The 21,986-nt window shown below is 55.2% G+C and overlaps 1 protein-coding gene across 2 annotated transcripts in view; it reads left to right on the forward strand.

Annotated features, from left to right (window-relative positions):
* Nucleotides 1-21,986, forward strand: part of PLEKHM2 (pleckstrin homology and RUN domain containing M2) — a 50,826-nt gene that overhangs the window by 27,465 nt on the left and 1,375 nt on the right. The window contains exons 2-19 of one of the 2 annotated variants that reach the window (XM_050789623.1): nucleotides 4,352-4,458; nucleotides 4,812-4,921; nucleotides 5,998-6,097; nucleotides 6,643-6,730; nucleotides 8,210-8,396; nucleotides 9,790-9,849; nucleotides 13,902-14,130; nucleotides 15,598-16,416; nucleotides 16,663-16,732; nucleotides 16,851-16,941; nucleotides 17,251-17,315; nucleotides 17,684-17,772; nucleotides 18,388-18,520; nucleotides 19,128-19,318; nucleotides 19,788-19,853; nucleotides 20,485-20,644; nucleotides 20,929-21,108; nucleotides 21,190-21,306. In XM_050789623.1, coding sequence (XP_050645580.1) covers nucleotides 4,352-4,458; nucleotides 4,812-4,921; nucleotides 5,998-6,097; nucleotides 6,643-6,730; nucleotides 8,210-8,396; nucleotides 9,790-9,849; nucleotides 13,902-14,130; nucleotides 15,598-16,416; nucleotides 16,663-16,732; nucleotides 16,851-16,941; nucleotides 17,251-17,315; nucleotides 17,684-17,772; nucleotides 18,388-18,520; nucleotides 19,128-19,318; nucleotides 19,788-19,853; nucleotides 20,485-20,644; nucleotides 20,929-21,108; nucleotides 21,190-21,306 — 2,862 coding nt within the window. The remainder of the gene's footprint in view (nucleotides 1-4,351; nucleotides 4,459-4,811; nucleotides 4,922-5,997; nucleotides 6,098-6,642; nucleotides 6,731-8,209; nucleotides 8,397-9,789; nucleotides 9,850-13,901; nucleotides 14,131-15,597; nucleotides 16,417-16,662; nucleotides 16,733-16,850; nucleotides 16,942-17,250; nucleotides 17,316-17,683; nucleotides 17,773-18,387; nucleotides 18,521-19,127; nucleotides 19,319-19,787; nucleotides 19,854-20,484; nucleotides 20,645-20,928; nucleotides 21,109-21,189; nucleotides 21,307-21,986) is intronic. The other variant, XM_050789631.1, reaches the window with a different exon arrangement.

The raw sequence follows: 21,986 nt of genomic DNA on the forward strand, positions 1-21,986 counted from the left end.
CAAAAAACACAAGCAGCCAGTGGAAGATTGGGCAAAGGCTGTGCATACTGAGTTCCTAGAAGAAGAGAAACACGTTCCTAGAAGAAGAGAAAACAGGTACTATTTTTCACCAAATGGACTGGAAAAAATGAGACTAATTATATCGAGTGTTGACCAGCATGGTAGGAGTGTAAATCAGTCATACATTCGAGACGGGCAGGTGGCAGGTCCCAGGCAGACTGTAAATGTGTTTGTCCCTTGGCTTAGCAGTTCCCCTCGCAAGCTCTCACCATACAGAAGCATCCACACAGGACCGCACGATGGTCACTGCAATATTGTGTGCGATGTCCAGGAACTGGATATGATATCCATATTTAACAGTGGTTGAAGTATGGTGCCTCATAATGATATGGAAATATATATAGATCTTCCTTAAAGGCAAAGCAAGTTTCGGAATGAATATAGCATGATCTTTTTTTCCTTTTTTATTTATTTATTTATTTATTTTGAGAAAGTTCTTGCTCCAGGCTGGAGTGCAGTGGTGCTGTTACAGCTTACTGCAGCCTCAAACTCCTGGGCTCGAGGGACACCTCCCCCTGACCCCTGCCCCAGCCTCCCAAGTAGCTGAGACTATAGGTGCATGCCACCATGCCCAACTAATTTGTTTTTATTTTTCGCCCCAGCTGGAGTACAGTGGTGCAATCTTGGCTCACTGCAACCTCCACCTCCCGGGGTCAAGCGATTCTTCTGCCTCAGCCTCCCAAGTAGCTGGGATTACAGGCATGCACCACCACACCCAGCTAATTTTTGTATTTTTAGTAGAGATGGGGTTTCACCATGTTAGCCAGGCTAGTCTCAAACTCCTGTCCTCAACTGATTTGCCTGCCTTGGCCTCCCAAAGTGCTGGGATTATAGGCGTGAGCCACCACGCCCAGCTAATTTTTAATTTTTTTTCTTTTTTCTTTTCTTAGACACAGCGTTTCGCTATGTTGCTGAGGCTGGTCTCAAACTCCTGGCCTCAAGGATCCTCCTGGCTTGGGCCTCCCAAAATGTTGAGATTACAGGCATGAGCCACCACTCCTGGCATTCCTTTTTTCTTTTTTCTTAGGTCTGTGTATACAGGAAAAGAGTTGGGGAGATACGTGCACACCAAGCTGCTGGCAATAGTAAATGGGAGCAGGGGGCCTTTACTCTTTATACACACCTCTGTATTTCTGTATTGCTTGCAATTTTTTTTTTTTTTTTTTTTTTGAGACGGAGTCTCACTCTGTCACCCAGGCTGGAGTGCAGTGACCGGATCTCAGCTCACTGCAAGCTCTGCCTCCTGGGTTCATGCCATTCTCCTGCCTCAACCTCCCGAGTAGCTGGGACTACAGGCACCCACCACCTCGCCCAGCTAGTTTTTTGTATTTTTTAGTAGAGACGGGGTTTCACCGTGTTAGCCAGGATGGTCTCGATCTTCTGACCTCGTGATCCGCCCATCTCGGCCTCCCAAAGTGCTGGGATTACAGGCTTGAGCCACCGCGCCCGGCCCATTGCTTGCATTTTTACAATAAGCAATGTTTTCAGAATAATTTTTCTTTAAAGGTATCTTAGCCTGAGAAAGGAGTCTGAGTTCCAGCCTTGGGTCTGTCACTTAACTAAAAACCATATTGAGGGACTTAACCTCTTCTCTGTAAATACACACACATACACATTCTTTTCCATGTGGGTATTATAATTCAAGAGAATGAATAATATTCTGTTTTTGTTTGTCTGTTTGTTTGTTTGTTTGAAATGGAGGCTCGCTCTGTCGCCCAGGCTGGAGTGCAGTGGTGCAATCTTGGCTCACTGCAAGCTCCGCCTCCTGGGTTCACGCCATTCTCCTGCCTCAGCCTCCTGAGTAGCTGGGATTACAGGCGCCACGCCTGGCTAATTTTTTGTATTTTGTTTAGTAGAGACAGGGGTTTCACCGTGTTAGCCAGGATGGTCTCGATCTCCTGACCTCATGATCCACCCGCCTTGGCCTCCCAAAGTGCTGGGATTACAGGCGTGAGCCACCGCACCCGGCCCTGTTTTGGTTTTTTAATGAGAACGTTGCACTAGATCTCTAAGGATCCTTCTAGCTCTAACATCTGTCTGTAGTCTTTCTGATCTCAGATTTACTCAGATTTTGAAATTTAAAAAAAAAAAAAAAAAAAAAAAAAAGCTCTACCCCAGTGTGATCGTACTTAATACTGAAGTGTGCAATAATGTTTCCAGCTGTTGCTGAGAGGGATTGTGCAGTTTTTGCAGGCTTATTGCTCTTTCTTTCAGCTCTAGAAATCTTTCCCTGTGTTGCTCTGATTAGCCTGCCTCTGGGAGGAAGGGAAGGGAAGACCCTGCAGGACTGAGGTTTGTCCTGGCTGACAGGCCTGCCAGGCTTGTTCTGGGCTGCAGAGAAGAGAGGCTATTTTTGTTGTGGGAGCTGAATTGTTGGCCTCTCTCCAGGAGCACATGCTTGTTGATGTGGTGATGTATCTTGCCTGCTGTGGCCGTCTCTACCACTGCTTCCAGAAAACACTTGAGAATATGTTTGTCCCAAGAGCTTAAACCTGAGATCAGGATCAGACATCTGTGCTCTTTTCTTGTGTTCCACTCCCTTCTGGCCATTGGAAGGGCAGTAGCAGAACAGCATATGGCTAACATGAGCTTGGAGAGACTTTTCTCCTAGAGCTGGCCTTGAAAGGGGCCCTCTCTCTGTAACTGCGGTTGCAGTGAACTCAGTCCAATATCTGGGCTTTCTTGTCCTTAACTAGGCTGATGGAGCTGCCCTTGCCCTCACCAGCCTGGTGGGGTTTGCACATTGCTGCAATTCATCTCACCTACTGTCCAAATCTCCTTTTATCATCCCAGCCCAGGAACACTGGTGTCCTTCTTGGCGTAGGGCTTAACATGAGCCTTGCATGCACCTAGATCCATATCCAGCCTTGTCAGGTTCTGCAGGCAATTCTAGTCCATGTCAAGAAGGCTGGCAAGAAGGCTGGTGGGGCAGGTGTCCCAGTCCATCGGCCCTTAGTGTATGCAGAGGGTAGCTACAAGTGGGGCCACTGTGATATGAAGGAGGATTGTTTGAACTCAGGAGGTTGAGGCTGCAGCAAGCTGTGATCACACCACTGCACTCCAGCCTGGGTGACAGAGCAAGACCCTGTCTCAAAACACAGGCCAGGCACAGTGACTCACGTCTATAATCCCAGCACTTTGGGAGGCCAAAGTGGGTGGATCACCTGAGGTCAGGAGCTTGAGACCAGCCTGGCCAACATGGCAAAACCCTGTCTCTACTAAAGATAAAAAATTAGCTGGGCGTGGTGGTGGGCACCTGTAATCCCAGCTATTTGGGAGGCTGAGGCAGGAGAATCACTTGAACCAGGGAGGCGAAGGCTTCAGTGAGCCGAGATCATGCCACTGCACTCCAGCCTGGGCAACAGAACAAGACACTGTCTCAATAAAACAACAACCAAAAGGAAAAGAAAACAAAGTACTTTTCTAATATATAATTGGGAAAAACGGGAAACTGTAAAGGAAAAGACTGACAGATTTGACTGCATCAAAATTAAAAATTTTTCAACAGGGCAAAAAAAATAACATAAAGTTTAAAAGTCTGTTGACAATGGGAGGAAAATGCGCCTAGTGCTCTCTGTATCAGTGCCCCAACTCTGGGTTTGTGTGGCATCGATCTAGACAGCACTATACGCAGTGCTCCTGGAGTTGTGCCGTGCTGTGGCCCTGACCTGAAGCTTGCCACCACTTGAGACCTATGCATGGATTGTGGATCCCTCCAGCCTCAAGTTGTCACTGTGCGGACTGCTGACTGGGTGCCTCTTGGGGACTGGGCTGTAAAGATACAGCCGCTGCCTGCTGGAACCTCCAGTGCCAGAGCTGCCCCTGGGACAGGGTGGTTTGAGGTAGACATCTCTGTTGGTCATTGTAGATACACCATTTGACTTTTTTTTTTTTTTTTTTTGAGACGGAGTCTCACTCTGTAGCCCAGGCTAGAGTGCAGTGGCCGGATCTCAGCTCACTGCAAGCTCCGCCTCCCGGGTTCACGCCATTCTCCGGCCTCAGCCTCCCGAGTAGCTGGGACTATAGGCGCCCGCCACCTCACCCAGCTAGTTTTTTGTATTTCTTAGTAGAGACGGGGTTTCACTGTGTTAGCCAGGATGGTCACGATCTCCTGACCTCGTGATCCACCCGTCTCGGCCTCCCAAAGTGCTGGGATTACAGGCTTGAGCCACCGCGCCCGGCCTTTTTTTTTTTTTTTTTTTTTTTTAAATCTACCTTCTTGATTCCAGAACTTTTGTAGCCCTCCTCTTAATCCATTTCTGATTTGGAGGGGATTTTTTTTTTCTTTCAGTTGCAGAGCTATTTTGCTGCATGTGAGGATGAGACCCCTGCCATCCGGAACCATGACAAGGTCCTGCAGCGTCTGTGTGAGCACCTGGACCACGCCCTGCTGTACGGGTAAGGTGGAGGAAGTTTCCAAAGACCACGGAGCACAACCCAGGCCATGAGTAGCCTCCACAGAGAAACCCTTAGCTTGTCTGCCTTTTCTTCCTTCTCTTCCCTTGGGAGAAAGGGATTTGTCCCATTCAAGTGGGCCACAGTCTCTCTGTAGTTACCCCACTAAATCATCTCTGGGCAGACATAAAGGATGGGGGGAGGATTCGCCACAAATGACATGAAGGTGTGCTGGGTGCCTGGGAGACCTGTGGGGATCCATCACTTCCTGCCTTGCGCTCACTGCTGGACCCCTGACTGCAGCTTCCCAGGGTGGCCCCATGCAGGTCACAGCAGCTCCTGTCCTGTTTCCTCAGACTGCAAGACCTCTCCTCTGGCTACTGGGTGCTTGTGGTGCATTTCACTCGGAGAGAGGCCATCAAGCAGATCGAGGTGCTGCAGCACGTGGCCACCAACCTGGGGCGCAGTGAGTAGTCACAAGGAGATTCTGGGGAAGGGACCAGCTCCACCTTCTCTGTGGGTAGCTTGGGGCTCTGTCCCAGGTTTAGCCTCAGGGTCAGCCCTGGGAGGCTCATTACCTGGTGGTGTCCAGTAGCAGTGGGGTGTTAAAATGCCAGCACCAGGCCAGGCATGGTGGCTTACACCTGTAATTCCAGCATTTTGGGAGGCTGAGGAGGGAGGATGGCTTGAGGCCAGGAGTTTGGACCAGCCTGGGCAATACAATGAGACCCCATCTCTACAAAAATTTAAAAATTAGGTGGATGTCTTGGTACACACCTGTAGTCCCAGCTACTCAGGGGCTGAGATGGGAGGATGACTTGAGCCCAGCAGTTTGAGGCTGCAGTGAGGCATGACCACAGCGTTGCACTCCAGCCTGGAAGAAAGAGTGAGACCCTATCTCTAAAGATTTAGGAAAATGGCTGGGCACAGTGGCTCATGCCTGTAATCCCAACACTTTGGAAGGGTAAGACAGAAGGATCCCTGGAGCCCAGGAATTTAAGGCTGTAGTGAGCTACGATCACACCACTGTACTCCAGCCTGGGTGACAGAGTCTCTGTCTCAAAAAAAAAAATAATAGTAATAAATAAAAAATAAATGTATAAAATGCCAGCCCCCTTCATGAGGCCTCTTTGCTCCCCGCATATGACGGTTTTTGGCGCAGCAGTGATGGGAAGGAGGACGAGCTGCCAGCGAGAGCTGGACTGCTATGGAATCCCAGCCTGAGCACGTGCTGTGGAGTCTGGTTTCTCTCCCTGAGCCGGGATCACTGTTACCTACAGGATCGGTGCAGGATCCTGGTGTTTCTTGACCTATCTGAAGTGTGCAGTCTGCCCTCTTTATCAGAATTTCCTGGCCAGCTACATGCTAAGGTCTGACTAGGAAAATAAAGCACTCAGGGTTACGGTACCCCACCAAGCGCGAAGGCTGCTGAAGTGCCTGGTCCCCTGACCTGCTCTTTCTTTCCTTTCTGCCCTTGCTTGGCAAATCAAAGCCAGCACTCTGACAGGCCTTCCTGCCGGTTACTCCTGCCTTTGTTTGCAGGCCGTGCCTGGCTGTACCTGGCCCTCAACGAGAACTCCTTGGAGAGCTACCTGCGGTTGTTCCAGGAGAACCTGGGTCTGCTGCATAAGTACTACGTCAAGTGAGTGTCTGGGATGGTCTGTCTCCCCTAGCCTCAGAGCTCCCCTTCAGCCACCTCCCAAAGGCTCTTGTCATGCAGACAGCACAGTGTGCCACATCAGTGATGCCAGAGAGCCATTAGAACCTTGCCGGTAGCTGGGTGGCCTTCACTGAGAGCACCAGTGTCCCATCTGGGCTCCTGGGTCCAGTTTGGGTCTCTGCTGCTCCCTGGTCCTCCTCCCAGGCTTCAGAGCTGACCAGTGCCCAAGCTTTGGCTCAGGCTTTGCTGGGGTTGCTGCAGGAGCAGAGTGTGTACAGCAGCTGCTGAGAGCCTCACAAGCCTTGTGCTTATCCATCTCTGAAGACACTGGCAGGACAGTGCAGTGTGGCTGCTAACCCAGCAGGAGATCGCTGAGAGGGTGGTGGGCGATAGCTATATCAAGATGGGTGCCTTCCAAGGTGGGGGACATCACGTGTCAAATTTCAACACAGCTGGCATGTTGGTAAGCTCCGGCCAGGCTGATCAACAGACCCAGAGGCACCATCGTGGCTTCTCGTGTCTTGCAGGAATGCCCTGGTCTGCAGCCACGATCACCTGACGCTCTTCCTGACCTTGGTGTCCGGGCTGGAGTTCATTCGTTTCGAGCTGGACCTGGTGAGACACCAGGGCCCGCGCTGCTTGTGGGAAGCAGAGGAGGGGCCAGGGGAGGGGCAGGGTGGGTGGTGGTTTCATTTCTCAGGTCTTGGTTGGGGAGCTTGTTGAGTATGACTGGGCTTGAGCAAAGCTTGTTTTTTCGGGTGAGGGAAAGGTTTCAGGGTCCGTTGAATTGAGTGAGAAGAGAAGTGATTCTCTTGCCTTACTGATGGCAAGAATTCCTGGTTCAGGTTACTTCCTCCTATCTCCCTATCCAACTTGGAGAAAAGCCACATTGCCTGGAGTATCTTTTTTTTTTTTTTTTTTTTTTTTGAGACAGAGTCTCGCTCTGTCACCCAGGCTGGAGTGCAGTGGCCGGATCTCAGCTCACTGCAAGCTCCGCCTCACAGGTTCACGCCATTTTCCTACCTCAGCCTCCCGAGTAGACTAGCTGGGATTACAGGCGCCCGCCAGCACGCCCGGCTAATTTTTTTGTATTTTTAGTAGAGACGGGGTTTCACCGTGTTAGCCAGGATGGACACGATCTCCTGACCTCATGATTCACCCGCCTCAGCCTCCCAAAGTGCTGGGATTACAGGCGTGAGCCACCGCGCCCGGTGTCTGGAGTATCTTAACCCAGAAGGACTGGCCTTCATGTTTAGGACATGAGAGTTAGGACAAGGCAAATTCAGCCTGGGGCTTCTGGGGTTCTGAAAGGTGTCATCAGCTCCATGACGAGCCTTCAGCCACCCTCTTCAAGTTCTCAAGCTTCTCTCCCCATCACATCCTGTACAAATGTGATGCTGGCCCACATGGAGCCAAAGAGGCTCCCAGGCACCTCTTGGAATGGGCTCAGAATGGAATGCAGCTGCCCCGTCCTAATCAAATGACCTTCCTTGGGCCACATGCGGTGGCTCACACCTGTTATCCCAGCACTTGGGGAGGCTGAGGTGGGCGGATCACCTGAGGTCAGGAATTCGAGACCAGCCTGGCCAACATGGCGGAACCCTGTCTCTACTAAAACAATTTAAAAAATACAAAAATTAGCGGGGTGTGGTGGTGGGTGCCTATAATCCCAGCTACTTGGGAGGCTGAGGCAGGAGAATCGCTTGAACCCGGGAGGTGGAGGCTGCAGTGAGCCAAGATCACATCACTGCACTCCAGCCCGGGCAACAGTGAGACTGTCTCAAAAAAAAAAAAAAAAAAGAGAGAGAGAGAGAGAGAGACAACGGGGGCATCAAAGGGTGTAGCTGAGTTCTGACAGCTGTGTCTTCCATCAGCCTAAAGTCCACAGCTTTAAAAGCCAACAATATTCACACTGCTCTTCTTAGCAGCTTTTCTTTGAATTTACTACTTTCAGCCCTTGATTTCCCAAAGAATAACTAGCATAGAGGGTGTGACAGAGGCACATCTGCATCTCCCAGGCCTGGATTCTGCTGTCCGCGGAAGGCCGTTACACGGAGTCTCCCACCAAACGGGCCTCCTCTACTCTCTCCTCAGGATGCCCCTTACCTAGACCTGGCCCCCTACATGCCCGACTACTACAAACCTCAGTATCTGCTGGACTTCGAAGACCGCCTTCCCAGCTCGGTCCACGGCTCAGACAGTCTGTCCCTCAACTCCTTCAACTCCGTCACCTCCACCAACCTGGAGTGGGATGACAGTGCGATTGCCCCATCTAGTGAGGGTGAGTGGCCCCAGGGCAGAACGGCCAAGCCCCTGCTGTGAAACAGACTTGAGCTGCTTAAGCCTGGCTGAGTGACGTCTTTCTTGGCTAGTTTTGGTCTGGTGGCTGAAATTTGCAATTAAACAGGGCTGGCCATTTCCCAGATCTTCATCTCCTCAGAGTCCCTGTGGTGGCTAAAAAGCGGATTCTGGGCACAAAAAGCCAAAATTTTATATATATATATTTTAAGGTTAGACCCTTTTCCAGAAGGTTCTAGTCACATGCCTGGGGCAGTTTTCTAAGCAAGGAAGGTTTAGCAGTGGGACGTGGAAACCCTTGTCACAGGGTTGACTGTTGCCTGCTCTGGGGAGCTTGTCTGAACCCACATTCCAGTTAGAAAGAGGTTAAGCAACCCCTAGAAGAAGAGAGAACCAGGCAGGTCTGAAGCGCAGGGAAACCTTGCCACTGTGTCCTGCGTGTCCGTCCAATTTCTCCGAGTTCCTTCTGCGATCACTGATGTGTGGGATGGTCGCACCCTTTGCATCAGAGACCGAGGAAGCAGCTGCAGGTCATTTTGTTGTCTTGACCCAATGACTTACTGGAACAGCCTGGTTTCTCTCAAACCTTAGGCCCTGGTGTTCATGAATAAAACTGGCCGTTTTCCCCCACTCTATCCCCTGTGGGAGACCAGAGCCCTTCATTGACTTCACCCTACCACCTCACCTCCAGGGAAGGGGATCCCAGCCCCAGTTCAGCCCTGGGGCACCCTAGAATTGCCTTAGCATTGAGACCTTGACCTTCCTCTTTCTTTACTTCTGCTGTACCATGGGTTATATGTCCCAGGAAGGGAGGTAGGTCCCTTTCGCACTTGCTGTTAGCAAGACCTGCATTGCTGACTGTGCAAGCTGAAGACGGCAGTTCAGTCTCCTTAGGTTGGGCCCATGGGCCGCCTTAGAGGAGTCGAAGGGGCGGGCCTTGCTGGAAGAGCCAGGGCAAGGATGGATCCATGGATGGAGGTGTCCCCTCAGCAATTTGGAGATTGTGTAACCGCAGCTGCCAGGGCAGTGTCTCCGTGCCCTGCTAGGGTGCGGAGGGAAGGAACGCAATGGGTAGAAAACAAAGCTAGGCACAGGCAGCAAGGCTTCTCTCTGCCAGAACCAGCTTCTGGGTATGGAAAGGGGTGGCCCTGAAAGGTCTTTCCGGCTGGTTGGAGGCTCCTGGACCAGTGCCCGAGCTGAGAGACAGCCAGGGCCCTAGTCAGTTTCCCCAAGGTTGTTGGATACAATGTAGAAAGTTGAAGTTTTCCTCTCCTATTTCCTCCCCGTGTCTCCCATCCCATCTCCCCTCCCCTCCCTCCAGTCGTCCTTCCACTGCCTGTGTTTCTAATCTTCAGTTTTGTCCCTCGTTTTTGTAGATTATGATTTTGGAGATGTGTTTCCAGCAGTGCCGTCTGTACCCAGCACAGACTGGGAAGGTGGGCCAGAGTCCGCTGTTACCCTCTTTTCCTGTTTTGCAATGTTTCCATGCCAAGCTTGCTGCATGTATCAAATCAGCTCCTTATTATTTATAATAATGTCCATAATCATAATAAAGCCAAGTTTGGTGTTCTAATAGATGGAATTCTGCAGTGGGAAAACTGGACCTCTAGCCATAGGCAAATCCCTTCTCCCAGTGCAGGGCTCCTGCCTTTGCGCAGTGGCCTTTCAGAGTCACTAAGTGGCTGCATTTCGGGGGATACAGGATCACCCTTCCTGATTGCAGTGCCAGCTGATGCTCTCGGGCTGTGTAGGGCCTGACCCAGTGAACAGAGACTTGTTCTGGAAAACCATGCCTTTAAACATGCGGGTTGTAAGCTCCTTTGGGTCAGATGAGCATCGAGGAGAAAGAGCTTGATTCTTTCAGTCTGTTCCTAACGGCTTCCTCGTGGATGTTTTGGAGTGGTTGAGGTCCAAGTAAGGGAACTGCCCAGGTACAGCTGAAACTTCTTACAGACAGAATCTCTTTGAAGCTTTAAAGCAGATTAAAAGGAAATCTGCCAGCCTTCCCACCCTGTCTGCTGGGCAGTAGCAGTGCCTGGGCATTTTTCTGCCTGAAATTCCACTTCTGGGCTTACATAAATTCACAAAGCTATTTCCAGGTTGCCACGATTACTCAAAGCAAAGGCTACGTTGCCAATAAGGTGAATGTTCCCCCCTTAAATCTGAGGCCATAGCAGATCCCTGTCATTTTATTTTATTTTACTTTTTGAGACAGAGTCTTGCCTTGTTGCTCAGGCTGGAGTGCAGTGGTGCGATCTTGGCTCACTGCAACCTCCACCTCCCGGGTTCAAGCGATTCTTCTGCCTCAGCCTCCCAACTAGCTGGGATTACAGGTGTGTGCCACCATGCCTGGCTAATTTTTGTATTTTTAGTGGAAACGGGGTTTTCCCATGTTGGCCAGGCTGGTCTTGAACTCCTGACCTCAGGTGATCCACTTGCCTCAGCCTCTCGAAGTGCTGGGATTACAAGTGTGAGCCACTGCACCTGGTCCAAATCTCTGTTATTAAAGAGCCTCCTACCCTCTGGGCCACTTCCAGCCTGGAACAGGGGAGGTGAGGGAACCTGGCCTCTGAACAGGGGAGGTGAGAACTGCCGCAACCTGAGGATGAGGTGCAGGTGGCTCTCCCCACATTATTAGAGATATGATCACTGAGTGATGGGGGACAGGTGATCCCTTCCCAAATAATGTGAGTATGAAATACCTTAACTCCGGGGGAAATAAGATGTGGCATTGGGAAAAATAAACTATTGTGTCCGGAATTGATGAGTGCTAACGGCCCTCACTCTCAGCGCCTCCTCAGCCTCCGGCCTCAGCGTCTACTCTGGCAGCACTGAGAGTGAGGGCTGCTAGCACACTATGACACTTGGCCAAGAGTAGTGTTGAGGGGTCCCCTGTTTGAGCTAAATTAGCTTGGATTCCAGAATTCCATCATAACGTCATGTACTCTCTCAGCCTCTCTTCTTGCAGCACACATGCTGGATATTGTTTTTTTCCCCTCTGATTCTAACAACTAACCCCCCTCCTGACACGCCTGTTGCAGTCACTTGACAAGCAGGGCCTGACCTTCCTCTGCAGCCTTTCAGAGCTCCCTGCGGCCTGAGAACTAACAGCCCAGTTGCACTGCTTGCCTCAGGGCAGGGTGAGATTTCCTGAGTTCCTGGAGCAGGATTCCTGAGCTCACTCTGGCAGCCCACCTGGGGAGGCTCTGTCTTCTCCTTGGACCTGGAGGAAGGCAGGACTTGGGGCAGCTCCAAACTCTGAGCCTGGGGTGGCCTTCCCCTGGTCTCTGGCTTATGTACAGAACTGGTGGGCATCCAGGTCTTGACACCCACCACATCTCATGATCTGCCCACTCACCCGTCAGGGCTCCTCTTGGGTGCAACCGCATGTGCTGAGGAGAATCACAGGGGCTGGAGCAAGAACACATGGGCTTGGCAGGAGCCTGCTTCAGGACCGAGAGGCACGGTTTTCTGTATCTTAGAACTCAGGCTCTGGGATCCCAGGAAATCTGGAAAAAGTCCTCAATGTTGCTGCTGTTTTCTAGCAGAGCTGCTCATTGCCTTTAGCCTCCTCTTTTGTCCTTATATTAAAAGACAGCAGACTTAAAAAAAAAAAAAAAAAAAAAAAAAAAAAAGGGCGGTGGGGAGGCCAGGCTCACACCTGTAATCCCAGCACTTTGGGAGGCTGAGGCTGGAGGATCACCTGAGCCCAGGAGTTTGAGACCAGCCTGGGCAACACAGGGGGACCCCGTCTCTACTAAAACTACAAAAATTAGCCAGGCATGGTGGTGCTCGCCTATAGTCCCAGCTACTCTGTAGGCTGAGGCAGGGCAGGAGGATCGCTTGAACCCAGGAGGTCAAGGCTACAGTGAGCTGTGATTGTGCCACTGCGCTCCAGTCTGAGCGACAGAGTGAGACCCTGTCTCAAAAAAAAAAGGACGGTGTGCTGCATCAGTAGACAGCTGCCCTGAGGCTTCCAAGAGGCACTAAGTTGACAGCTGGTTGAGCCCCCAGTGGGGCTGTGGGGCGCATATTTGCCTCTTTTCTTCCGGGCAGATAGCAGCCAGCAAGATGAGTATTGACCGGCAAATGGAGCATGACCAGCCGTGGCCCTTGCCACTGACCCTCACCCACGTGGTTTCACCAGCTGGGCCTCAGCTCTCTGCTTGGGTGGCTACCATCTGCCACTGGCTAAATGGCCTGTGTGCTTCACCTGCCCATGCTCCCTCTCCTGCCCTGTTGCAGTAACCAGGAGCAGATGGCTGGGTGGGGCAGGATGTCTAAGCCAGCTCCCCTCTCGGGGGCCGTGTCAGGGTATGACTCAGAAAGGGCCAGTCAGTGAGCTGACGCTTGAATGAAATGGGGTTCTTGGCCGGGCGCGGTGGCTCACGCCTGTAATCCCAGCACTTTGGGAAGCTGAGGCGGGCGGATCACGAGGTCAGGAGATCGAGACCATCCTGGCCAACATGGTGAAACCCCGGCTCTACTAAAAATACAAAAATTAGCTGGGCGTGGTGGCGCATGCCTGTAATCCTAGCTACTTAGGAGGCTAAGGCAGGAGAATCACTTGAACCGGGGAGTCGGAGGTTGCAGTGAACAGGGATCGTGCCACTGCACTCCAGCCTGGCGACAGAGAGACTCCGTCTCAAAAAAAAAAAAAAAAAAAAGGAATGGAGTTTCAGCACCACTGCACCACCCTTGCAGGGGCGCCTGGTCCTGCCCCTGAGGAGTGTGTAGGTTGGGGCTGCTGGGGAGAAGCAGCCTGGGGGGCAGCCTCTTAGACCCCTGTCTTTGCCCCTTCACACCTCGTTCTCATTGCCCTGCTCTGTCATCTTGTCTCTACTCTGCACTCTGGGCGTTTCCCTCTGCCCCATGGTTCCCACCCCTTGGGCTCTCATCCTGTCCTCCCAGCCTTTGCCCCCACTCTGCACCCCTCACTTTCTCTGCTCTCTTCCTCCATTCTTCTCACTTTGTGTCCTTTGACCTCTGCAAGGGACCCTTCAGAGGACTTTGGGCGCCTCTCAGCCCTACAAGTGGGGTATGGGGCTAATGGGGCTGCTGGATACCCCTGTAGCGGCCTGGCAGGAAGGCTCTGAGGGTAACCTAAAAGCATGCAGCCTGGTTCCTCTCTGGGGCTCCCAGCCACCCATGGAGGCTTCTCAAAGTCACTATCCCTATGGGACTTAGCCTGGAGCTTGAGCCTGGAGGCTGCTTCCCCGCGGTGCCCTTAACACAAACTCAGCCAAATTGTCGTGAGCTCTGGAGGGCCCCCAGGGGTGGTGGAGATGGTGTCCCTCCAAGTTGCTCCTAAAGTACAAATCCCATGTCTTGTTAGGTTGGGGCTTCTACTCGAAATAGGGCCACCCCAGTCAGGTTTCCCTGGGAAGAACTGGCCAGTCTGCCTCCCTCCTGGGCTAACGCATGCTCTGGGGGTTGGGGACCCCAGGGGGTGCCTGATAGGGTGTCTCCTGCTTCCTTGTCCTCCCAGATGGAGACCTCACAGACACGGTCAGCGGCCCCCGCTCCACAGCCTCTGACCTGACCAACAGCAAGGCCTCCACCAGGAGCCCCACCCAGCGCCAGAACCCCTTCAACGAGGAGCCGGCAGAGACCGTGTCCTCCTCTGACACCACCCCCGTGCACACCACCTCTCAGGAGAAGGAGGAGGCCCAGGCCCTGGACCTGCCAGATGCCTGCACGGAGCTCGAGGTCATCAGGTCAGCGGGGAGGGGCCCAGAGAGGAGCTGGGGTCCTGGGGTCCAACCTGTCCACTCCCAGCATCAGCTGTTCGTCCAGGGCAGACTGGGACACCCCCCGAGGGCAGTTGCACACCTTCCTGGAAACCCTTCCCACCTCTAGGAGGTTCTTTGAGCAAGAGGAAGTGGAGGCCTGTCCTAGTCATCTCGGCTGCTGGAATAAAGCACTGCAGACGGGCGGCTTCCACAGCAGACATCCTCACAGCTCTGGAGCCTGCAGTCCACGGTCAGGGTGCCAGCGTGGCCAGGCTCTGATGAGGGATTCACAGATTTCCCTCTTCTCGCTGTGTCGTGGTGGGGAACAGAGAAAGCTCTCTAGGGTCCCTTTTATGAGGGCACTGATCCCATTCCTGAGGATCCCACCCTCAGGACCTCATCACCTCCCAGCGGCCCCACCTCCTGATACCATCACATCAGGAGTTAGGATTTCAACATAGCAATTTGGAGGGGACACACACATTCACCCCACTGTAGGGCTCAAGCCCTTGGAAGCCGGTGGCACAGGCAGCGACTGCGGCTGGCGTCTGGGGCCATGTCCAGGCTGCTGGGGCATTTGCTGGGTCTGCCTAAGATCAGAAAGCACCTTCAGGCTGGACTCTTCCTAAGGGAGTTCTTGAACGTTAAGATACAATTTCTGAGATTCACTGAAAGAAAAGTATCTTTGTCATATGGGCACGACATGGAAAGGAGGGACGTGGTGGGTGGCCAGCAGGGACTGTCGACCAGAGCCTCCCCAGCTCTCTGACCTCCCCGACCCCTTCTTGAAACTTCACACTGACTAAGAGAAGCCCTGTGTGCGTGTCAGACTGCCCAGGCTTGCTGGCCTGAGGTGGGGGATTGCTCCCCGGTGACTGGAGCCAGGAGGTCACCCCATGGGCTGGTTCCAGTCCACAGCAGCATCATGCTCAGACCTGGGGTCCCTTAGCTAAGCCCACTCCAGCCAACCTGGAACCAGAGTGGGACCCGGAGCATGAGTCCAGAAAGCGCTGAGTACTTTCTGGGTGATTCCTCCATCATGATGCCTAAGGGAAGTGAGGTCAGCTCAGGATCCACATCCTCAGAGGGGCTGAGCGGAGGGGGCATTGTCTGACCAGCCGTGGCCTGGTTTCCCTTCCTAGTGTGCAACTAGCTCAGCTGTTCCATTAGGAGGAATTCGGAGGACCCACTCTGGGGTTCCTCTGGCCGCAGCCATCTGTGCCCAGCCCATGCTACCCCCACCCCGCCTCTGCCAGCAAAGGGGGCACCTCAGGGCCTGAGCCGCTGTTGTCCCCTGAGCCAGTGCCTCCACCCAGCACTGCCTAGGACCACTGACACGCTAGCTGTGCCCTCAGAGGTTACATGGCCAGCACCACCACCGTGACCCAGCCTGGTTTTCCTCAGCACTGGACTCCTCAGGTGTTAACTCTCTGCCTGTCATTACTGTCCCAGAGTCACCAAGAAGAAGAAAATTGGCAAGAAGAAAAAGAGCAGATCAGATGAGGAGGCGAGTCCACTCCACCCCGCCTGCAGCCAGAAGAAATGTGCCAAGCAGGGGGACAGTGACAGCCGCAACGGCAGCCCAAGCCTTGGGCGGGACTCGCCGGACACTACGCTTGCCTCCCCCCAGGAGGAGGGAGAGGGGCCGAGCAGCACCACGGAGAGCAGCGAGCGCTCCGAGCCTGGCCTGCTGATCCCCGAGATGAAGGACACCTCCATGGAGCGCCTGGGGCAGCCTCTGAGCAAGGTTATCGACCAGCTCAACGGGCAGCTGGACCCCAGCACCTGGTGCTCCCGTGCTGAGCCCCCAGACCAGTCCTTTCGGACCGGCTCTCCCGGGGATGCCCCGGAGAGGCCGCCGCTTTGCGACTTTAGTGAGGGGCTTTCAGCCCCAATGGACTTCTACCGCTTTACCGTCGAGAGTCCAAGCACTGTTACATCAGGTGGCGGCCACCATGACCCTGCAGGGCTTGGCCAACCGCTGCATGTTCCTAGTAGCCCTGAGGCTGCTGGCCAAGAAGAAGAGGGAGGAGGAGGAGAGGGACAGACGCCTCGGCCCCTAGAGGATACCACGAGGGAGGCTCAGGAGCTGGAGGCCCAGCTGTCTCTGGTCAGGGAGGGGCCTGTGTCTGAGCCAGAGCCTGGGACCCAGGAGGTTCTCTGCCAGCTCAAGCGAGACCAGCCCAGCCCGTGTCTGAGTAGCGCTGAGGATTCTGGGGTGGATGAGGGACAGGGGAGCCCTTCGGAGATGGTCCATTCCTCGGAGTTCAGGTAACAAGACTGTGCGATTGGCATGGGACTCTCCCCGCCCTTGAAGCTGGGGACACTGTGCCTCTGACCTTCAGATAAATTAAGCACTAGGAAGACCTAGCCTGAATGAAAAGGGGTGTGAGCCTCCCTCCCTAACTTCGGCTCCGGGTGGGAGGTGGAGGCACTACCCCCTGGCTCTGGGGTGGGGTGTGGCCTCGCCCACCTCTGCCCACCTGACACCTCGCCCTCCTGACTTGGCCCTCACAGAGTAGACAACAATCACCTGCTCCTGCTAATGATCCACGTGTTCAGAGAAAACGAAGAGCAGCTGTTCAAAGTAAGTCCTAGGAACTCAGGAGCGAGCAAGAGACCACAAGGGCGAGGCGGGATGGGCCACCGCCCCCGCTGGAGCGGCAGGAGCCGCCTGCCTGACCCCTGTCTGCTTCGGCCCCCAGATGATCCGGATGAGCACCGGGCACATGGAGGGCAACCTGCAGCTGCTGTACGTGCTGCTCACAGACTGCTATGTCTACCTGCTCCGGAAAGGTGCCCGCCGCCCCCGGGCAGACAGTGGGTTGTGGATGAGGCTGACTCTCAGCCCATTTTCCCCAGTCCCCTTGCCCTCTGACTGCCTTCCGGCTGCCTGGCATGCAGTGATGGAAAGGCACCCCAAGGAAGGTGTTGCCAGCAGCCCTGAGACGTGAGCCTGGGGCTCCCTGTGTGAGCACTCCACACCATCCTCCTATTGCAGGGCAAGGAGAGGCCCCTAAGAGCGGGCCTTTGTCTAAGAAAATGGGGTAGGGGGAGGGAAAAGAGGCCTGTGGGGATAATAGGCCTTGGGGTCTCCTCTCTCAGGGGCCACAGAGAAGCCATACCTGGTGGAAGAGGCCGTTTCTTACAATGAACTTGACTATGTGTCGGTGAGTCCAGGCTCCGCAGTTGCGCGCCTGCTGTAGGTACAGGGCTTCTCAGGCCACTTACCCATAGAGCTGCAGGGTGAGGCACAGCCCCTTACTCATATCCCGGGGTTGGGCACCAACTTAACTCTCAGAAACGCTTCTGTACACGATGCTGGGGGTAAGAACCAAGCTTGAGGTCGCCTCTTCCCGTGCTAGATTTCTGACCGCCCCTCCCTCACTCATGCCAGCCCCTGGCCTCTGGGGCTCTACTTGGTGGCGGCCCGGGGTGTGCTTCTTCCTTCCCAGCAAGTGCTCAGCCTGGCCACACTGCCTCCTCCACCAGGCAGCAGCCAAGCCCCAAGTGCATGTCAGGGTGTGGTTTCTGGCAGGTTGGCCTTGACCAGCAGACGGTGAAGCTGGTGTGCACCAACCGCAGGAAGCAGTTTCTGCTGGACACGGCTGATGTGGCGCTGGCTGAGTGAGTGGCAACCCCGCCCCTCTGAAGTACTGGAGAGTCCAAAGCTGCCCATACATAGGTGTGGGTGCCCTGGGGGTGGGGGTAGGGAGTGGGGGATGGGAAGTGGGAGATCCAGGAGGGGAAACCAGATGCATTCCCTCTGGAACCTGTATCTGCTCAGAGAGGCAGGCAAGTGACGAAAATCATGGGACTCGTGTGGTCAGCCCAGGTGACCTCAGCCCCTGGCGACTCTTGGGGGTGCTGGCATGAGCTGTCCGACAGGAAGGAAGGCAGAGAGCCATGCTGCTGGGCCAGGTGTGCCCTTGAACGCTTGCATCCTTGTCCTGGCTTAAGGTCCCACCCGTTCAAGTCCTGCCAACCCTCCTTGTCAGTCTTCCCTCACTGTCAAAATCCAAGGCCCCTTGGCCACTGAGAACGATCAGGCCTGTTCCAGTTGTCATTTGATGACCTTGGACCTCGTCATTGCCGCACCTGCCACCCTGGTTGCTGGTTCTAGCCAGGCCCCTCCCCCAAGTTTCTGTGACCCCCTCCAGGCCAGGAAGGCTCAAGACTCAGCCCTGTGCAGCTGTGGCCCTGTTCTCAGGCCTCTAACCACACACCCCACTCCCTGTGTAGGTTCTTTTTGGCTTCTTTGAAGTCAGCCATGATCAAAGGCTGTCGAGAACCACCCTACCCCAGCATCCTGACGGATGCCACCATGGAGAAGCTGGCACTGGCCAAATTTGTGGCCCAAGAATCGAAGTGTGAGGTAAGAACCTGGGGAGGAAGCTGGGTGCAGCCCCTGAGATGGCAGAGCAGCAGCCATGAAGGTTAAGGGATGCACATAGACGTCTTTGCCATTTCACAATCGCCTACCTGGGTGGGACGGGACGGGGCTTTCCCATCCTGGACGGGAGGAAGGTCATGTCCACCTTCCTACTTGGGTTGTGTCCTAAGGTTAAAACACCCTTGCTCGGCAGGGTGTGATGGCTCACGCCTGTAATCCCAGCACTTTGGGAGGCCGAGGCAGGCAGATCACCTGAGGTCAGGAGTTCGAGACCAGCCTCACCAAAATGGTGAATCCCCGTCTCTACTAAAAATACAAAAATTAGCCAGACGTGGTGGCGGGCGCCTGTAATCCCAGCTACTCGGGAGGCTGAGGCAGGAGAATCGCTTGAACCTGGGAGGTGGAGGTTGCGGTGAGTAGAGATTGTACCACTGCACTCCAGCCTGGGTGACGGACCGAGACTCAGTCCCCCCAAAAAAAAACGCCCTTGCTCTTGGCTACCCCAGGTGCCATCAGTGAGCCCAGTCCGGGCTCAGCCACCTGCCTGGCCCCGGCCTTACTTGCTTTGTTCCCTGTCTCCCCATCCCAGGCATCTGCTGTCACCGTGCGCTTCTACGGCCTTGTGCACTGGGAGGACCCCACAGATGAGTCCCTGGGCCCTGCCCCCTGCCACTGCTCACCCCCCGAGGGCACCATCACCAAAGAAGGCATGCTGCACTACAAGGCGGGCACCTCCTACCTGGGCAAGGAACACTGGAAGACGTGCTTTGTGGTTCTCAGGTGGGAGCCCTGGCAGCTCCAGGCCTAGGGCTTGGGCCCTGGGGTGGCTGGGCGGTCAGGTCCCCAGCGGGGATCTCTCCGCAGCAGGTCACTTAGGGAGCAGCCTGAGAAGAGGACGCTTCTCTTCCCTATAAGAGCTTGGAGTCGACCTAGCTCAGGCTGTTAGAGCTTCTCTGTACAGCCAGTCATCTTTGGGGCCCAGGAATCCCTGAGTGCCTCAGGGGAGGACGCAGGCTTGGTCCCTCTGATGAACCTTGAGCTGTGTCCCAGGTCTGCTGAGGTGGCCACGTTCCCTGCTGGGCCCCCAGGGCTTTCTTCACCCTCCCTTCCGTAGATGACAGCTCCTGGCCTCCTTTGCCTCAGGTTCATGGCCACAGCATGTGTGTGGGAGGGGAACCCTGGGACTTGGGCTCTGCCTGGCCCCAGTTCCTGGGACAGGGCTCACTCGCCCTGTTTTGTGTCCCTGCAGCAACGGGATCCTCTACCAGTACCCGGACCGCACCGATGTCATCCCTCTGCTCTCAGTGAACATGGGGTGAGTGGCCCGGGAGAAGGGGGTGTGTCCTGGGGCCCAGAGCTGCCGTCTCCCTTGTTCGAGATGTCCTCCCCGCTTGGCAGTTCAGCCTCGCCCTCAGCCCCACCCGATCCAGCGGCCCTGACAGGTGGCCTGGGGCTTCCACGATCTGAATGCTGCAAGGAGCCTACAGGAGGGGATGAGGGAGGCAGCAAGGAGCTCCTGGCTTAGAACAGGTCCAGTCTGATGGGGGAGGCAGGGCCTTCCCCAGAAGCTCCCGGCCTGATGGGAGATGGACATTCGGGTAATCGGAAGGAACAGCGGGCCCTCAAGAGGAAGCACGCATGAATGAATGAGGTCGATTCTCAGAGGGCCAGAGGGACAGCTGATTCCCAGCCCCACCTGGCCATGCTTGGGGATTTAGAAGACCTTGGGCATTCTGGAGATGAAAGGTGTTACACAGAAAGGTGGTGGGTGGGGCTCCCAGACTTCTCCTGGGAGCTGGAGGGGCCTGGAGAGCCCTCTGGTATCCTCCAGCCCCCAGGATGGTGGGGCAGAACCTGTGCCGCACACCCTGCACCAACCCTGGGGGCTGCCCCTCGATGCTGCCCCTGCCTTCTCGCTCCCGTTTCACCCTCCTCCTCTGGCCCAGGGGGGAGCAGTGCGGTGGCTGCCGGAGAGCCAACACCACGGATCGGCCCCACGCCTTCCAGGTCATTCTCTCCGACCGGCCCTGCCTGGAGCTGAGTGCCGAGAGTGAGGCCGAGATGGCCGAGTGGATGCAGCACCTCTGCCAGGCTGTGTCCAAAGGGGTGAGCTTTGCCTGCCCCCACCGCTCACCTGGCCTGCCTCACCCACCCAGACCCCCAGGGTCCCATCTCTAAACCCAGAGTCACAGAGCAACCTGAGGGCCAAGACCTCCGGGGGGCAGCCCAGGAATGGACCCTGGAGCTCAGGGGCATCACTCCCATCCCCACCTCTACTCCTGATCCCTGGAGGGAGAGCAGAAGGGCTGGCTGGGTCCCCTGGAGTGGGGAGTTCTGGTGCAGACCAGCCCTGGAGGCCCCAGCCTGCCTCTCCCCTGCCCCACTGCCAGGTCATCCCTCAGGGCGTAGCTCCCAGCCCCTGCATCCCCTGCTGCCTGGTCCTCACCGATGACCGCCTCTTCACGTGCCATGAGGATTGCCAGACCAGCTTCTTCCGCTCTCTGGGCACAGCCAAGCTGGGCGACATCAGCGCTGTCTCCACTGAGCCGGGCAAGGAGTACTGTGTCTTGGTGAGCTGGGGGTGGGGGCGGGGATGCAGGTCCTGCAGAAGGAAAGCTCTGACTGCTCACCGGGGGCCTGGCTCTCCCTAGGAGTTCTCCCAGGACAGCCAGCAGCTCCTTCCGCCCTGGGTCATCTACCTGAGTTGCACTTCTGAACTGGACCGATTGCTGTCTGCACTGAACTCTGGGTGGAAAACCATTTATCAGGTACCCAGCTGCCCAGGAACCCCATTAGCCAGGGACCCTGTGGAGTGGGAGCCACTCCCTGGGGAGATGAACCCTAGCTGCTCCCAGGACCTGGCCCTGCCTCTAGGGTCCTGGGCACAGCCATGTACCAGGGTGCTCCTGCCTCAGACCTGGGGGGTGAGTGCCTGCTGCTCTTGAAACAAACCCAGGAGAGTCCTCGCTGTCCTTACTGCCTCTTGCTGCACCGTCCCCTCCTCGGCTGGCCAGAGGGTGACAAGCCTGCCAGGCCGGGAGCCCGAGGCCCTCAAGCCACTCAGCACTGCTGCCTCAAGGGCCTGGGAGGGAAGGGGTGGGCCCCGGGAGGTGGGTGTGGGACTCCAGCCTGGGTGGCTCTGCCTCTGGTTTGGACTGGGCCTTGGGTGATTGAGGGTGGCCTGGCAGGAGAGAGCTGTCTGGGGGCAGAGGCCAAGGTGGGCATGTTGGTGCCGGCCCCAGACTGAGCAGACACACCTGACAGGCACAAAAACTTAGAACCAAAGGGGCAAAACCCTGACTCCTAGCGAGTCTGAGGCCGAAGCTGAAAATAGAACCCAAGAAACTTAATTCCTGACCTCAGTTCTAATCAAACGGCACGAATGGTGGTGGACCTCCAGCTGTGCTCAGATGGTGGGGGCACAAGATTGGCAGTACCCTCTTCCTTA

Source organism: Macaca thibetana, chromosome 1 (genome assembly GCF_024542745.1).
Source record: "Macaca thibetana thibetana isolate TM-01 chromosome 1, ASM2454274v1, whole genome shotgun sequence".
In the NCBI taxonomy this organism is placed as follows: Eukaryota; Metazoa; Chordata; class Mammalia; order Primates; family Cercopithecidae; genus Macaca; species Macaca thibetana.